The sequence below is a fragment of the Aotus nancymaae genome, unplaced genomic scaffold (assembly GCF_030222135.1).
Source record: "Aotus nancymaae isolate 86718 unplaced genomic scaffold, 86718_ANA_hifiasm-v0.15.2.pri h1tg000025l, whole genome shotgun sequence".
Lineage (NCBI taxonomy): Eukaryota > Metazoa > Chordata > Mammalia > Primates > Aotidae > Aotus > Aotus nancymaae.
Window position 1 is genome coordinate 30,502,284 of NW_026988438.1, and position 17,395 is coordinate 30,519,678.

General features: G+C 45.5%; 1 protein-coding gene across 1 annotated transcript in view; it reads left to right on the forward strand.

Moving 5' to 3' along the window:
* Window positions 1-16,920, forward strand: part of SCRN1 (secernin 1) — a 66,443-nt gene extending 49,523 nt beyond the window's left edge. The window contains exons 6-8 of the mRNA XM_012447765.2: window positions 57-222; window positions 10,465-10,645; window positions 12,925-16,920. Of these exons, the coding sequence (XP_012303188.2) occupies window positions 57-222; window positions 10,465-10,645; window positions 12,925-13,083 (506 nt within the window). The 3' untranslated portion in view covers window positions 13,084-16,920. The remainder of the gene's footprint in view (window positions 1-56; window positions 223-10,464; window positions 10,646-12,924) is intronic.
* The last annotated feature ends 475 nt before the right edge of the window (window positions 16,921-17,395 follow it).

Below are 17,395 nucleotides of genomic sequence, written 5' to 3' on the forward strand. Positions count from 1 at the left end.
CATAGTTTTGGGTTCTATCTGCTCTTTCCATCTGTCTCTCTTCTGTGTTTTTGCAGAAAGCATCACAGTGCAGACTATGATGAACACCTTACGGGACAAAGCCAGTGGAGTGTGCATAGACTCCGAGTCTTTTCTCACCACGGCCAGTGGAGTGTCTGTCCTGCCGCAGAATAGGAGCTCTCCATGCATTCACTACTTCACTGGGACCCCCGATCCCTCCAGGTTTGTCTGAGGCATGGTCTTGTAGGCAGAACATGTGTGCTTGCCTTGAAAGCTCATTCAGCAAGTGCGTCGTTAAGTGCCTGACCATGTCCTCCCCTTGGACAGCAAACGCATGTTTTCAGTCAGCCTGTGTGGGCAGTGTAGCATCAAGGCTTTGATTAAATAAATTCCTTGGTTTTAGTCACATAGTATTTATGACAATCAGGGAATCCAGTAGTTCTTTTAAATTGATTAGGTTGGTGCAAAAGTAATTGTGGTCCTTACCATCCATTACTTTTGCACCAACCTAATATCAAATATTTACTGAATACATGTCATGGGCCAAGCATTGTGTGGTACATGAGTGATTCAGAGAAGAACAAAACAGAGCGAGACAGAGAAACACGGGAATGCCCATGATTTATCCAAACAACCAGTTCCTGTGAGTTAGAGAATAAAACGGTTCAGAGGTAATACAGATTGAAGCAACTTCAAGTGTACTGGTCCCTTCTTGAAGATAGTGTTTTAGGGGTTTGCTTTCTGCCCACATACTTCAGCAAAGAGGCAACATTACACAGGGATGGAGAACACAGCCTCTAGAATGACCTGCCAGGATTTAGAATCCGACCTCTGTCATATAGTAGTTGAATAAGTGATTTCACCTCTCTAAACTACAATTTCTTTATTTGTACAATGGGGATAATACCAGCCCCTACCTTTATTCGCTTGTTGGGAGGATTAAATGAAATAACCCAAGTCGGTACATAGTAGATTTAATGACTATTTATGAAGATGATCTCTGATCTCCCAGACAGACAGCAGCCCCTCTCCCCAGTTACATTCTGTCACATATATCAGGAATCACATCATTAGTAGCTTAGAACCAGCCATCCAGTGGTTTCTAAATCTGTTCATTGCTAGAATCACTTGGAGGAGTTTTCGAAAAATACAGGTTCCTTGACTCAAACCTATTGTATCAGAATCTTTGAGGTGGACCTAGGAATCTGTCAGGTAAGCCTGATCCTCGGCCTGGAAGGCTCTATAAGGCTGCCCATTCCAGTAGATTCTCTGGTGTTTTTTTGGGTGTTCCGTTGGCTGAACATCATTATCAGTGTCTGAATGTCAGCTCTTAAACCTTTGAATCTGCTTCCTGGGTATTTGCTGGTATTAAATTTCATTCCTTTTGCAGCTGAAAATATTTATTCTCCTTTCAGGGATATAAGACAATGATTGCATCTAGCTAAGGACTGATTCTTAGATGACTCAGGGGAAAAATGAAGAACCTATTGTGACCCTTTGACCTCAGTTTTTAAACTACTGCCAATATCAATAGATCTTTCTTTTCTTTTTGATTTTTCTTTTTTTTTTTTTGAGACAGAGTCTCACTCTGTCGCCCAGGCTGGAGTGCCGTGGTATGATCTCAGCTCACTGCAACTTCCGCCTTCCCGGTTTAATCAATTCTCTGCCTCAGCCTCCCAAATAGCTGGGATTACAGGTGCCGTGCCACCACACTTGGCTAATTTTTATATTTTTAGTAGATAATGGGGTTTCACCATCTTGGCCAGGCTGGTCTCGAACTCCTGACCTTGTGATCCACCCACCTTGGCCTCCCCAAAGTGCTGGGATTACAGACATGAGCCACTGCGCCCAACCTCAGTAGATCTTCCTAACAAGACCTGACTGTAGAACTCTGTATTAGCTATTCTTAGTTTTTCATTCACTCATTCATTCTACAAACACTAAGCACCTACTGTGTACCAAATATTGTATTTATTGTATACCATGGATGAAGTGTGTGCAAGGAAAGAGGTGGCACAAATGAGATGATGAAGGGGAAAACCTCACAGAGGAAGGAGCTCTTGAGCACTGGCATCGTGGGAAGATTGGGGGTTCGTTAGGTAAAAAGCAGGAACAACACTCCGGGTGGAGAGGACAGCACACGCAAAGGCAGAGGGTCACGAAACCGCATGACCACAGGTTAGAGCCGTACATCCTCCTATAGATGATGCTGGTCATCAGGTGTCCATTGCTCCTCTACCCCCAGCCCCTCTGCAAAACAAGCTCAGTACCTCTCATAACAGTGAGCGTCAGCTTCTCTACACCACTCCTGACAGCCTCTCAGGATGCTCCTCCTGTTTGAGTCTAGTTGCTGTTCCCTTGATTTATCTCCCAGTTCTGAAGCCCTGGTTCCATGGCCCTACCTTCCACCCACTTTTTGGCCCACTGGATTTGGGGCTCCATCTTCCCCTTGTGTCTGGGCCTCCCTCCTCTTGGACTGTGACCTAGCTTACTCCCCTAATGCTGGTGGCTCAGTAGCCCCTTGTGAGGACTCTGCTGGCTGTCAGGGGTACATATGGACATTTAGAGTTCTATTTTCAAGTGTCTGGAATGCTCTGCGAAAGTATTTGGGCATGGCTTTTTAGGACATAGGAGCTGTTCAAAGAGTGGGTTGAACTGAACCAACTCCTGTTGTCCCTGGTGTCTCAGATACAGGCTCTAAGTGTGCTCAGGAGCTGGGGCCTTGTGAGGCCAGGACACCAATGTAAAGGAACTCCACTTCCTAGGCTGAAGGACACGGCCTAATCCAGTTATAAAAATGGCTGAGAAATAGCCTTCTGATAGTTAAAATGAAAAATTTTAAGTGCTTTTAAAAGAAAATTATTCATGGTTAAATTAATTGAAAAGACCTTGTATTACAGAATATTAAGACCCTTCCAGAAGACATTCATTGTTATCTTCTATGGTTAAACGAGCTGCGTTTCCTACTGTGACTGTACAACTGTCATAGGTTGTTAGTCTTCCTATTCAGCATTTCAGTGTTTCTCTGTAATTGGGCATGCTCGATGTATTGTATTTTGTCAGCAGGAAACATAGTTACCTTTTCTTAGGTTTTTAGGCAAGAAAATTAGGGAGATTTTGGCTTCTGTTAATGCTAAAATATTAGAAATTGTTTCATAGCTACGGACTTGGAAAAGATCATGATCAAAGAACAGCACTTTAGTCTTTATCCCTCCCAGTCAATGTTAAAACCGAAGGACTTGATCTTACTGTTGTTCTGCCTGACTGGACACTTCTCCGTCCTTTGCTCACTGTATTAATTATGGATCTTATCCTTGAAATAACTTGTGTTCACATCCTCTTTTCCCCTTCCTCCCTCCCTCCCTCCCTCCTACCATGTGCTAGGTACCATGTAAGGTTGAGAGGTGGAAGGAGATGCTAAAGTCGGAGTTAGAATGCTTGAGGGAGATACAAAAGTTCTTCACTTAATTGTATTGAGAAGGCAGATTGCATCAACATTCTGCAGAGTCAGTGTGTGCCACAGTCATTCAGAGAGTGACACTGATTGGCTTTAGTGTCCTGGTTCTGACCTTTGGAAACCGTTTCCTAAGAAGCCAACACTTGTTAAAAGTTCATAGATGTGAAGACTTGGAGAGGCGAGGAATAGAGAGGTACCTTAGCATTGTGAGACAGTGTAAAATTCGGAGTCTTACAGTGTGCTCGAGCCATGGATTGTAAAGAGAGCCTCTCTTCCAACTCCACATTTGGTGATGTCATTGGCAGCTTGAAAGGGACCACAATGGGGGTATTTACACTACAGAAATTGGCAAATGCTATAAATCTGGGCTTATTTTTTTCAGAGATATAGTTGTTAGGCCAGTAAACCACTAAGAGGCCCCCACATCCAGAAAAATACACAAATAAATACTCAAAATATAGTCCAGGTGTGGCAGCTCACGCCTAAAATCCTAGCACTTTGGGAGGCCAACGTGGATGGATCGCTTGAGGTCAGGAGTTCCAAGACCAGCCTGGCCAACATGGAAAAACCCAGTATCTGCTAGAAAAGACACAAAAATTAGCTGGTTGTGGTGGTGTGCATCTGTACTCCCAGCTACTCTGGAGGCTGACGCAGGGGAATCACTTGAAGCTGGGAGGCAAAAGTTGCAGTGGGCTGAGATTGTGCCACTGCACTCCAGGCTGGGTGACAGAGTGAGACTCTGTCTCAAAAAAATAAATAAATAAATAAAATAAATAAATGAATAAATAAATAAAATACTCAAGATATGGGATGGGTAAACCAGAACAGGGAGAGAACGTAGAAGAAGTTATAGGAAAATAGGGTGTCTGACCTACTTTAACTAGCGGCAGAGTGCTGGGGAGATACCAGAGACATTCCCCTCCACCCACCTTCCTGCATGTGTGTGTGTTTTCTTTGTTTCCTGCTCTTCTCCTCCCAGTGTACTAATCTTTTTATTTTTTATTTTTTTGAGATGGAGTCTCACTCTGTGCCCAGGCTGGAGTGCAGTGGCTGGATCTTGGCTCACTGCAACCTCCACCTTCCGGGTTCAAGCGATTCTCCTGCTTCAGCCTCCCAAGAAGCTGGGACTACAGGTGCATGCCAACACTCCCCACTAATTTTTTATTTTTAGTAGAGTTGGGGTTTCACCAAGATGGCCAGGCTGGTCTCGAACTCCTGACCTCAGGTGATCCGCCCACCTCGGCCTCCCAAAGTGCTGGGCCAGTGTACTAATCTTGAGAGGCTAAATTGGCTTGGTCAAGACATTACCATCTAGATAATTCAAATGCCAGAAATAGCTTTTTGTTACTGGAGTGAACATTATAAGCCTTGGTCAGCATGACTCATGTAGCCTCTGGAGCCACGTGGAGCAGAGCGTGCATAGTTAGACACAGAGCTGAGGGCTCTAGGTAACATGGTGCCCATGCCTCCAATTTCATTCTGAATTCTTCCAACACCAGTCCCCTCCTCTCTCTGCCCTACACATTTGACTTTTCAAAACCTCCTAGAGCCGCTGGATCCAGCTCACCATCCTTAAGGCTGTCCAGTGCTGGTTCTCTTTCCCTTTAAAATGGAAATTCCCTTCATGGATTAGTTTTGCTCTCAGCCAGATGTAACTTTAAAGAGTTTTCTTTTTTGTTTTAATTTTTGTGGGCACATAGATGGTGTACGTGTTTATGGGAGCCAGGTGTGACTTTGACTCTATAGTTAAAGTGGCTCAGAATAAAGCTGGAATGAAACATAGATGAACCTCTCTGAGGGGTACCTGCATCTTTGAGAGAAACTTAGTATTGCAGGTTTATTTCTGATCGGTCCAAGTTGAGCAGCTTCCTTTGAACAGGGGCCTTTGTATTGTTCTTCCTGTGCCTAACTCTCCTCAGTAGATTTGCCAGGAACTCCAGGTCATAGGATCAGCCTGGTTTGTTGCTTGGAGAGTTTCTGCATCTTCAGCAAAAGCACAGCCATGTTTGAGGACAGCACTGTTGGCTAGCCACGGATATTAAATTCTAAATCCTAAAGTACAAGAAATATTTATTTTTCTGCAGTAGTACGAGGTGTATGAAAAACCTAACAGAAGAATGTAAGAGTGAGAGGTAGTGGGGAAAACTGACCTTGCATTTAGATCTGAATTTACTTCTAGATCTGCCACTTATGAGGAATGTGATTTTGGACAAAGCACTTAGCTTCTGTGAGCCTCAGTCATCTCATATGTAAAATGAGACAGAAATGTTTGCCCTGCCTTGTTCACTACTGTATACCTAGTACCTAGAATGGTATCTGGCACTCGGCCAGGCCTCAACACATATTTGCTGAATGAATGAATGGACGAATGAATGAATAAGAGTACTATGAGAATTGAACGCAGATGCTTTGAGAATTATGCTGTGCTATAAAATGTTAGAGATTTTCATGACAATGTTGCTGTTCTTCCAAAATGAGAAAACAAATGATTGGAAAACAGTTTTTTGCATTGGCATGCTGCATCCCTCACAGGGCCTTAGAGGGAAAAATGGACAGATGAGGCAGCGGTGTGTCCAGTGGAGTATGTTTCTTGGCCGTGCCTCAAATTGTCACTCAAGGCTAAAATTCTGCAGATCTCTGCGACGGACCTTGGATGCCCACGCTGTGCATCGTGTCATGGAACTGTGTGCCTCAGCCTTTAGATTTGTTTCTGTGGGAGCTGAAGGCTGGAGGGAGGCTTCCTTTAGTGTTGCTCATGGTCTCATTGGTTTAGCTGTCCCTCACAAGGGCCCTTTAAAGTAGCTCAGCCAGCTTTGAACCTCCTCACGAACTGGCTGCTGGGCTGTGCCTTGCCGTTGGAAGCACTTTGTCCTTTTGGGCCCATCATCTTGTATTCCTGTTGCACCACACCACAGAAGGCTGAGTGATGGGGCAAATTCCCAACCCAGGGTTTGGTAACTTTTCTGAAGGTCGGTCTGAGAGTCAGCCCTGAGGATAGAGGCAGAATCAGCTTTCTGTAGCCTTTTAAGCTGTGTTTCACGTCCAAGCCATCCACGGGACACTCTGGGGCACCCCTTGCACATAAGTGGGCCCCGTCCTGGTCAGGTGGGCTGGACACAGTTGAGTGTGTCTGCTAATTTTATGTGGTGGAGACAGTTGAGTGTATCTGTTAATGGGCTTATATTCATTCAAGTAGCATTTAAGAAGCTACCATCTGTGGCTCACCTGTGGGAAAATGTCAGAGTATCTCCTTATCTATTTGGAATTCTAAATGTGATTTTCCATAAGGATTGGCAAGAAATCAAAACATTTGGGAACCACTGAGTCACCCCCAGCCCCCTCTTCTGGGTACATAGACACAAATGATGAAGCCTCAATTATAGATAATTTCTACATCCTGGTTTAAGCAAACATTAATTAATATTATTGCAATTATCAGCAATAATTTTTGTTAATATTTTATGTAATTATTTTTCAGATAACATTATTATTTATATAATTTATTCAGTCTCAAAAAAGCTTCTTTTTACCACCTCAATACATTTAGGCTTCTATTTTTTATTAGTTGAGTATACTAAACTTTGAAAACATCTTTGGAGAGCTTTGACTGCCTTAGAATATTTTGGGAATCTCCTCATATTTATTATGTATTCTTTTAAAACTAAAATGGATAGATGAGAGGGACAAATTTACAGTGTCTGTTCTCTTAGAAAAGCCAACAGACACCCTCACTGATTAACCTCTACATTCCAGTGAGCTTGGGGTGGGTTTAAAGTCACATCACATAGAACATTCTGAGTTTTTACTATGCAGTTATCCTGTACTGGATACAGAAGACCCTGACTGTGCTTAGCGTGAGCTTACTGAAGCTGGCATCATAAGTTTACAAGCTTCATGACATAGAAATAGAAATAAACTAGCTGTAGAAGCTGGAAGGGACTGTTGAGATCACTGTAGTTAGATGAGAGCTACACAGGGAAAACGATGGGCCCACAGTGAGTCAGAGGCAGAGCAGGGACTCACACCCCCATTCCAAGTCCCAGCCCTGTTCCCTGCCCCGCTCTGCAGGAGGTAGCTTGGCCCAGCAGTGCTGCCAGGCTGTCCTCTTTCCTCTTGGCATGGCTCTCCCAAGGGATCCTGTGTCAGAAAAATCCTGAGATGTGCAGTAAGGGAAGCACTGAGGTTTTAGGAGCGAAATGGGAGGTTTCCTGGTGAAGATACCACTCCCATTTGGGTTTGGAGTGACGTGGGGATTGAATGAAGTAGCATTGCATGGGACCTGCTCAGCGGCCTCTGCCGGAGGATGCAGTCACAGTTCCCTTGGCTGCCAGGTGTTGAGCCTGCACCAGTCCCACCGTGAAGCCTAGCAGCCCAGGTGGGAGTCTTGGCTCTGCCCAGTGCTGCCCAGTGCACAGCCCTGGAGCTGAGATGTGAACCGAGCTGACTCTGGGCTGCTGGGCGGGAGCCCTGGGACTGTCTGCCACTGAAGGGTCTCTGAGTGCCAGCCAAGGAGGCTGATGCTGCTGATGTGATGTGCACTGACTTCCCAGGAAACCCCGAGTGCTGTCTGGCCCTGAAGGGTAGGATGTGAGCCAGTCGTTCTGTCAGAGCCCAGAGGTATCCCGGAGGCAGCCGGTTGTGGATGGCTAGGCACGAGCTCTCCTGGCCCTCCTCCTCCCCACTGCTCTATTGCCCTCTTTCAGTGAGCCCTCCGTCTGCAGCCCTTTTGCAGAATCAACTGACTCACCAATTAGAGAATTCAACTTCATGTAGTCAAAATTGGTTTAAACAGTTTTAGGTTTTGCAATAATTCCTTTTTCATATTTAACAGCCATTCATTCAACACTCAATAGAGGGGTAAAGCAATCATCTATTTTTAAGGGGCTGTAGGAAGTGGAAGTGTGTATTCCTTTGATACAAGGGTAGCTCCCCTATGTCTTTGCAGGGGGACTTCCTTTGATGCTGGTTGGGGAGGGAAGGTTTTTGGCCAGGCTTGATTTTGATCAGGTGAGTGCAGCCTGGCATGCCTCGTGCTTCCTAGTAGATTGGGATGGGCCCTGTCTCCAGTTATATTTGCATCACCTGTAGAGAACAGCAGAGTACCTGACACGAGTCCTCAACTAGTACCACTCAGTTCACCAGCCTGGGGTATGAAGGTCTCACTGCTTTTAATACTCAAATTAAATTCGCCTGGCCTCCAATTTTGCATATTGTGATCAGTGTTTTTCTTTTCTCATTTGAGCCTCCTGTCGCATGGAAACATCAGGAAGCTAACCTAAGAGGGTGTTTTTCATTACTGCTGTGTCTGTAGTAGTGCTTTTCAGACTTGGATATGTTATGAATCCCCAGGGATCTTATTAAACATGCAGATTCTGATTCAGCAGGACAGGGTGGGGCCTGAGGTTCTGCAGCTGATACTGATGTTGCAAGTCCAAGGACGAAATTGAGTAGCAAGGGTTATTGGCTTCCAGTCCTTTTTGGGTCATGGCATACCTGAATTTTTGTTTTTTTTGTTTGTTTTTGAGATGAAGTTTCCCTCTGTCACTCAGGCTGGAGTGCAAGGTATGATCTCTGCTTACTGCAACCTCTGCCTCCTGGGTTCCAGCAATTCTCCCACCTCAGCCTCCTGAGTAGCTGGGATTACAGGAGCACGCCACCACATCCAGCTACTTTTTCTGTATTTTTAGTAGGAAGGGGGTTTTACCATGCTGGTCAAGCTGGTCTCGAACTCCTGACCTCATGTGATTCACCTACCTCGGCCTCCCAAAGTGCTGGGATTATAGGCATGAGCCACTGTACCCAGCCCATACCTTAAAATATTAATACCTCTGTGGCACACTGGCAAGCCTTCCCTGGCTTCCTCAAGCCCCAGATGCCCCAGGGCTGAGGGAATCAACATCCTAGCTCACCTCTAACCCACTTGAGGTACCCAGGGTTGGCCACAGTGTACCTGTTGAGAGGAGACAAGTCCAAATCTGACAAATCTGACGTATACACATGGGGCACATGTGGGGAGTTCCTTCTCTCCTACTGTGATTGCAGGTGCTTCCTCATAGTATGGCTAAAAACAGGCCATCCTTGGGACCCAGAGGTGCCCATGCCTGCCAGGAGCAGCCCTCTGATCCAGCAGTGTTTCCTCTGGGTGTGGGGAGGGGAGGATAAGGCTGCCTCCCCAGTGTTACAGTTGGCTGTGGTTGGCCCTTACCCTGTTGGCCTGGCCTGGGATCCCAGGCCACAGCAGTTTATATGTGTGACTGTTGTGTGTGTGTGTATGCGTGTGTGTGTGTGTGTGGTGATGTGTCCTAGACATGCACAAGCACACACATATGCAGGCATGCGCACAGCCATTTTCCCGAACGTAACATCCATGCTGCTGAGAGAACTGAATCAAAGAGAGCAGGGGGGCATTATTTACGCTGTGCCCTGTGCCGGCTCCCTCACACAACCAGACTTCTGTGTGACATGCACCTTCCAGGGTCTCTTTTGCCGTCTTTCTTACTCTATCCCCTCCTTGGGTCTGTCAGAGATAGTCCAAAGATTTTTCAGTAAGGTAGAACTTCAGAAAAAAACTAAAAACAAACCCAAAGCAAAAGGCCCTTTCTTTCCTGGAGGCTGCTTCTCAGACCACGGTAGAGAAAGAAGGCAAACTTCTCTCCGCTCAGCTAGATGGCTCCTTTGCACCCTTTCTCAGAACACTGCTGTTCGCCTCACTTTTTATTGCTAAAAGAGTCCTCTCAAATGGTTCAAAACAAAGAAAGTCTGTTTTGATGTCTCTTTACTGTAAATAGAGGAATTTGCAGCTTGTAAATGGCTGCTAGTTTTGCTAAAATAGCTACTAAAACATGCAGTTGTGTGTCTCTTGGCACCCACCCACCTATCACCCACTGTGACCACCCACCACCCACCATAAGATGGCTTGGGAAACGTTCGCTGAATAAAAGGACAGTCTCTGGGTGTCCCCGGGCCCCAACCTCTGCCTGGCTGAAGTGCCTCTCCTTTCTTTCCAGGTCCATATTCAAGCCTTTCATCTTCGTTGATGACGTAAAGCTTGTCCCCAAAACACAGTCTCCCTGTTTTGGGGATGATGACCCTGCCAAAAAGGAGCCTCGGTTCCAGGAGAAACCAGACCGCCGGCATGAGCTGTACAAGGCCCACGAGTGGGCACGCGCCGTCATCGAAAGTGACCAGGTGAGCTTGCATGAGGGTCCTGGAAGCGGGCGAGGACTGCAAGGAAGGAGACAGGGAAGCAAATGACAAGCTAGACCCTCCCCTCCTCTGCAGTGTGGCCGGGCTCCTTCCAGAGGCCAGCTTCCTTAGCCCTTCCTTGAAGGTTGGTGTTAATTTTCCTGCCATGTCTCTTGAAACAAAATAAAACAAAGCGTCTCCTTCTCATGCTATTCTGGAACTTAGCAGACTGAGTATCTTACTTACATTTACTGTTTACGCAGGAATAATAGGAATTTGCAGTATGGTAGGGATAACTATTATCTGCTGTGTAAAATTCTTTATGTACTTTTGGGAGTAAAAAGTTTTATTTGCTGGCAACATTTTATTTAAAGATAAAATCATACGTTGTTTCAAAAAAATAATTCTTCACAAAAGTTCTGGAGATGACCAGTTACATAACATTGTGAATGAGCTTAATGCACTGTACTGTACATTTTAAAGTTTTTAAATGGTAAATTTAATCTTATAATCTTATAATACATATGTTTTACCATAGTACAAACATAGTTTTAGAAAAGATTCTCGTATAACTAGGCTTTTTAAAAATTTTTTTTTATTTTTAGTATTTTTAGTAGAGACAGGGTTTTACCATGTTGGCCAGGCTGGTCTTAAACTCCTGAGCTCAAGTGATCTGCCTGCCTCAGCCTCCCAAAGTGCTGGGATTACAGGCATCATATTCCTCATATTCCTAGTTTTAAAAAAGAAATCGTAATCCTTCAAAGTGCAGCTCTCCCCAACTCCACACCTTTGGCCCAGTGTGCCCACAGCAGCCACTACTGATGGACTTTATATAAAATTCAATCCTATATTTTGCTGAAGAAAGGAAGAAAGAACATGCTTGTTAGACACTCATCGGCTTTCCCTAAGCATTTATATAACCACTTTTAATAGGTCCAAATTGGCCTGAAGGAATGGGAGACCTTTTGTATAAATTGGTGCTGTTGACTGTGTGAGCCTCTTGCATATGACATGGTGGACTATATAGAAAGGATATTAAGAGGGAAACCCAAGCAATAAATCCAAGTGAATTCAGAAAGCATCTCTGAGAAGGGCTGTCTCACTTGTCGGAGAGCTTGCCCTTCTCTTCCACAGAAGTGGCCATTTGACACGTAAAGGTCATAGTTATTTTACATCTCTCCTCCCTGCCAGCGTGAAAAGGCTGCCAGAAAATTGCAAGCATGAATGCTGCTGCTGCATTAAACTGTGTTTTCTCCAGGGCTGTCCACATTAGTTCCTGACAGTGCTTCTGTTCTTGGTGGATGACCATGGCCCCAAGTAGATAAGAGCTGTCACTGTGTGGTGTATGGTGTTGTGGATATTTGGTTAATTAGGATGGAGAGGTAGAAAGGGCTGCGTGTTTAGAGATGAGGCTGCTGAGGCTGGTGGGTTTTGAAATCTAGAAATGACTCTTACATGGAGTCCCATGACGCTGAATGAAGCAGGAGTGGGCCGGTGGTGAGAGCAGCTTCTCCGTGCTGGGACGGGTGGGGCAAATGAAAGCTTTCACTGTCATCTACCATAAATGAGTGAGTCTCATGGAAGACGTGAACTCACCATCTCAGAAAAAGTGTGCACAAGGAAGAGACATGACAACTGTTTATTCATGAATCCATTTTTTTTTCATTCAATGAACATTTCTCGAGTGCCCTCCGAGTCACTGGAGGATAGAACTGACTGACCCCAGTTCCCGTCCAAGGGGCCACAGCCACAGAGGCAAGCCAGCAAAAGGCAGGGGACAGCACCCATGGCAGGGGGAACGGTGTAGCACTGTGCGGGGAAGAGGAAAGGGCTTTGCAAGGAGGCTGAAGATGGGTGCACGTCAACCAAGTGCTGAGGAAGGGATGGCCCTCCAGAGGGCAGGGTCACCTGTGCAGGGGCGAGACGGCATGAGGCTGGAGGGCGGCAGCTAATTCAGTCCAGCTGAGGAGTACAGAGATGCAGGAGTACGGAGAATGCAGGGCAAGCGGTCTTGGATGTCAGAAGGGCCTTCCCTCAGTGTCACTCTGGGGTCTGGATTTTGTCCTGAAGGCAGCAGGGAGCTGTGCAAGTGTTCTAAGCAGGGCAGTGGCATAACCACACTGGCATTCTAGAACAATCCCTGCAGTATTCGTGTGAGAAACAGAGTGTGGGGAGGCTGGGACCTTGAGCAGGAAGCCAGCTGCTCCCTGGAGGCTTTCAGTGTCCACTGCAGCGCCCCCCGCTATTTTGCTGACACCTAAAGTGGTGGTGTCCTTCCTCAGGAGCAAGGTCGCAAGCTGAGGAGCACCATGCTGGAGCTGGAGAAGCAAGGCCTGGAAGCCATGGAGGAAATCCTGACCAGCTCTGAGCCCCTGGACCCCGCCGAAGTGGGGGACCTTTTCTATGACTGTGTTGACACGGAGATTAAGTTCTTTAAGTGAAGTAAACGTTCCCTTTCCCCTTCTTATTTAAGACTTCCCACCTTACTAAATTACCAGCAAAACAAACCACTCTCCTGTTTGAGTAAAATGAGAACGTTAAGATGTGGCCTCCTTTTCTGAAGCCAGGTCCAACTGTTACCTTGTGTTCCGCCTTGAATCTATCTCACAGCGTCCCCTTCTGCAATGTAGGTCTCCTTCCTGTGCAGTATAACCTGTATCCCATTGCCTGTTGTTCGGTTGTGTGACTAATTGTGGATTTTAAGCTGCTATTACTGTATTTCAGTGGCAATGGACACATTAGCCTTTTACCAGAGGACCAGAGTCCATCAAGCCTTGAAAGGCAGGCTCTACAGTGCTGAGTTGGTGGGAAAAGCAAATTCTTTTGAAGTCTTAGTCTTTCTCTCAGTAGCGGTTTCTTTCAGGTTAACAGGAGGCATTTGTGCACACATAGGGCTCTTGTGTGTGTTGTCGAGGGGGAACCTCTCTGGCCTCCCGTGCGTGCATGCCTGTAGTGCACAGTGTCTCCACAGGTGTCTTCTGAGGGGCAGACCAACGGGAAGGAATAAAGGGGCCCCTCTCCAGTCCTGACTCCTTCCTACATCCTGGGCTCTGCGTCTTCTCATTTTCCATGCACTGTGCTTACGTGTAGTGTGCTTCCACATACAGGAGAGCTGATCATTTGTTAGCTGGAACCTATTCATTTCTGAGATTCAGAGACAGCCATGCTGGTGGCCTTCTGAATCACTGCGCGGATCTCTCAAGAGGCAGCTCTCACTACACAGCAGCACAGCCACCCCAGGATTCCTTGTGTAGAAATGATTCTCAGTCTAGTTACCAGCATCTAGGCTAGGAGTAACTGAATGGCCCTATGGCACAGTTCCACCCCACAGAGTTGTGAATCTCTCAGCTAGTGAGGGAAAGAAAAGGAGGAACTCTGACTACTTAGATTCTAGTTAAATAGCTGGAATCCTAGTAGTCACTACATTATCTCAGCAGAGAGACTTTAATTAAACTGATTTGTTTCCAATGTTGAGTTCACTTGAAGTATTTGACTTACCACCAGAGCATAGAAAGCATGCAAGGAAGACCAGATGGGCTTAGCATTGGGAAGACAGAGGGCAAGGAGGCAACAGATGGATATGTATTTCTCTGCAGGATACCAGTTCAGGCCCCACTCTTCCTGCCAAGCCCATGACATCCCACAAACCCGAATATGAAGCAGCTGACTTCCCTGGGTCTTCCCCCCATTCCTCACACGTCACATGTCCCAGGAGTTGCCTTCATTCAGGCTACTAGCTGCATTGGGCACATGGTGGTGGTGGTGGGGAGCTTACTGCCACCTGTTCAAACTCTCAGCCACTCCTGAAATGGGCAGAGATGATGAACAGAAGTGCACGTCAATACAGCAGCTAGTGGGAGGGCACCAGTTGGGCCTAGTCCTGCCTCATCATTCTTGCCAGGAATCTGCAAGTGGAAATATTGTGAGTATCAGCAGTTTTGGAAGTGACAGGATTAATAACTCCTTCCCAGAAGCTGTATCATGAGATTCAGAGGGGACCCAGCCCCTGTTACATGGATGTGAACACTGAGGATCAGAGGTTTTATCAGAACACATCTGTTTTCTACCAGCTGTCCAAGAACATGAGTATAGGAGTGCCATGAGCTTTTTGCTCAGCAGTTTTGTAAACTCTGTATATAAAATCATTAACCACACATTGTGGGAGATGAGAAGATGCTTTCAGCTGACAGAGTTAATGGCAACCAATAATGGTGGCATGTAGCTACTAAGAGCTTTGTGCAGATTTGGTCTGGGCTTTCACTGCCGGTGAATTTAGAGTATCCTGTTAGGTGGGGCGGCTATTCTAAAAGTGTCTTTCTATCATGGTTAGGGTAGGGGGAGAATGTGAAGTTCGAGGATGATGTAGTACCTTTCTCCTCCCAAGTCCATGTTCCAAGTGACTATGTAAAGCAAGATGATGCAGAAAGCTGCTCTAAAATTTCACTGCTTGATTTCACCTTCGCCTACTATGCAAATGTCTCATCAGACCTGACGTGTCTGAGATAACCACGGTGATTCAGGATTTGATCAAAAGAAGTCTAGTAAGAATTAAAGACACAGAAGCCTCCTTTCATTTCTATGGGCCAAACAAAGGTCATGGATAACCCTGCCCGCTTTATGTCATTACCCAGTGGGAAGCACAATGGCTACTTCTGTTAGGGGACATTGACCTTGGTTGAGCATCTTAAAGAAGGGCAGTCCTAACTGAGAGTTGTCTTGGCTAATACCGTCCACCACAATTGTGATGTCCCAGTCCTACCACTAGAGGGCATGGCACAGCCTGGCAAAAGTTAAAAGGGGTGTGGCGGCTCCCATCGGGCTTGGAGGTGGTCTATAACCGCAGTGGACAGTTGTGCATTGGGATGGGAAGAGAGAGACAAGAAGAGAGCAGAGAATCTGCTGATGTGGCTGCGCTTACTTTTAGTGACTTTATGTACTTATAACAGCTGGAAATAGGTTGTGGGGTTTTGAGCAGATTGTTACCATGGGGACTCTTCATTTTTAAATGTTCCTAACAGATTTTGCTTTGGAAAAATGCTTATTACATGAATAATTTCCAGGGATTGCTTTTCTGAAGGCAGTATGGGGAAAATGAATATTCAAGATGAAATACAAAAATCATGTTTAAAGGTCACAGTGTATAAGTAGCTTCCTAGGAGACCCTTTGTGTATCTTTTAGGACTGGGGTGGGGGATGTGCATGCTTGTGTAGAAAGAAGCTGTGGCCAGAAAGGATAGACTCTCTCCCCCACCCCCTTGCCCCATAACCAAACATAAGCTAGTTGGTCTTGTCTAATAGATGGGATTTACCATAGGTGAAGATACCCCTCATATTCAAGGGCAGAAGCTCTGGCAGGAGTACATTAGCAAAGCAGAAACAGTACGCTTTCATTCTTGGAGGTGCTTTGAAACTTTAGGTAGAATAAAGATATAATCAAAATTATGGTGATTCCTTAGTGCCCAATAACATAAGACTCAGTGTTATTAGAACGAGTCTTTCTTATAAACTAACAGAGCAGGTATATGCTCATTAGATCTTAGCTGTGGGGTTCCTTTACTGTTGGGTGAATCATTCGGTGTAAAAAATAATTACCAACCAGGCAAATTACTTCGTTTCCTAACTGGGGTCATCCCACATTGGTACAGGTGTTATACAGCTCTGGCTGGTTCAGCAGGGAAGCCAGGTGGGACCAGTGTGTCTGTCATGAAACCACTAACTGCATTCCTGACTGAAGAGCCATCTGTCGTTTATTGAGGAAGGCCTTCAACTGAGTTCTCAGCCTTAGGAAGGAAGCACGTGGAGGAGGGAGGGAGGGCCCCCCTCACTGGCCATGCTCTGCGGAGGGCCAGGAGTGGCAGGTCATGTGCACGTGCTGTCGCAGCACAAGCTTATGCTTCCTGTAGCCGTGGCTTTTCGTTCTGCACAGTCCCAGGTCCCAGCTCCTCTCTTATGGTTTCTGTCATAATGTGCTTTATCTAATTGACTCCAAACATCCTGAAATGTCACCTGCAGATTTGTCGTGGGAACCAATATGTACATGTTTGCAATCATGTTGTGAGAATTTAAATGTGTTAGATGGAAAATGCTATTGGCAAGGAATAATTAAAAAAAAAAGAGAGAGAAAATCATTCTGTTTCCTGCAGTGGGAACTGACCATGTAGTCTTAATAGTCTTTTGTACAAATATCTACAAAGCAGATAATATCCCTATCCAGTGCTTGCCCTTGGAATTGTCTCTAAATGCATCAAGCATACAATAAAAAAAATTACTGAAATTAACATCCAGTAGAGTGGCCTCTTATGTTTTGTGTCTCATGAATAAATAGGGACTTCGGTCACAACATAGAAAACATATGAGAAGAGATTTATTTTTCTGGCTGGAATCTTTAGAAGATGGTCAGTTCAGTAGTTGCCTGCGTTATGTAATGTTCTGTGGATAAATTCAGTTTTTAAATACAAAACCACAATGAAGTACCACCTCACACCCATCAGGATAGCTACTATAAAAAAAAAAACAATCAATAAATAAAACCACAACCAGAAAATAACAAATGTGGGTGAGGATATGGAGAAAGTGGAACCCTTATGCCCTATTGGTGGGAATGTAAAACAGTGCATCCATTGTGGGACACAGTATGGAGCTGCTCAAAAAATTAAAAACAGAACTACCCTATAATCGGGCAATCCCACTTCTGGGTATACACAAAAGAGTTGAAAGTAGGGTCTGGAAGAGAGGCTGCACACCCGTGTTCAT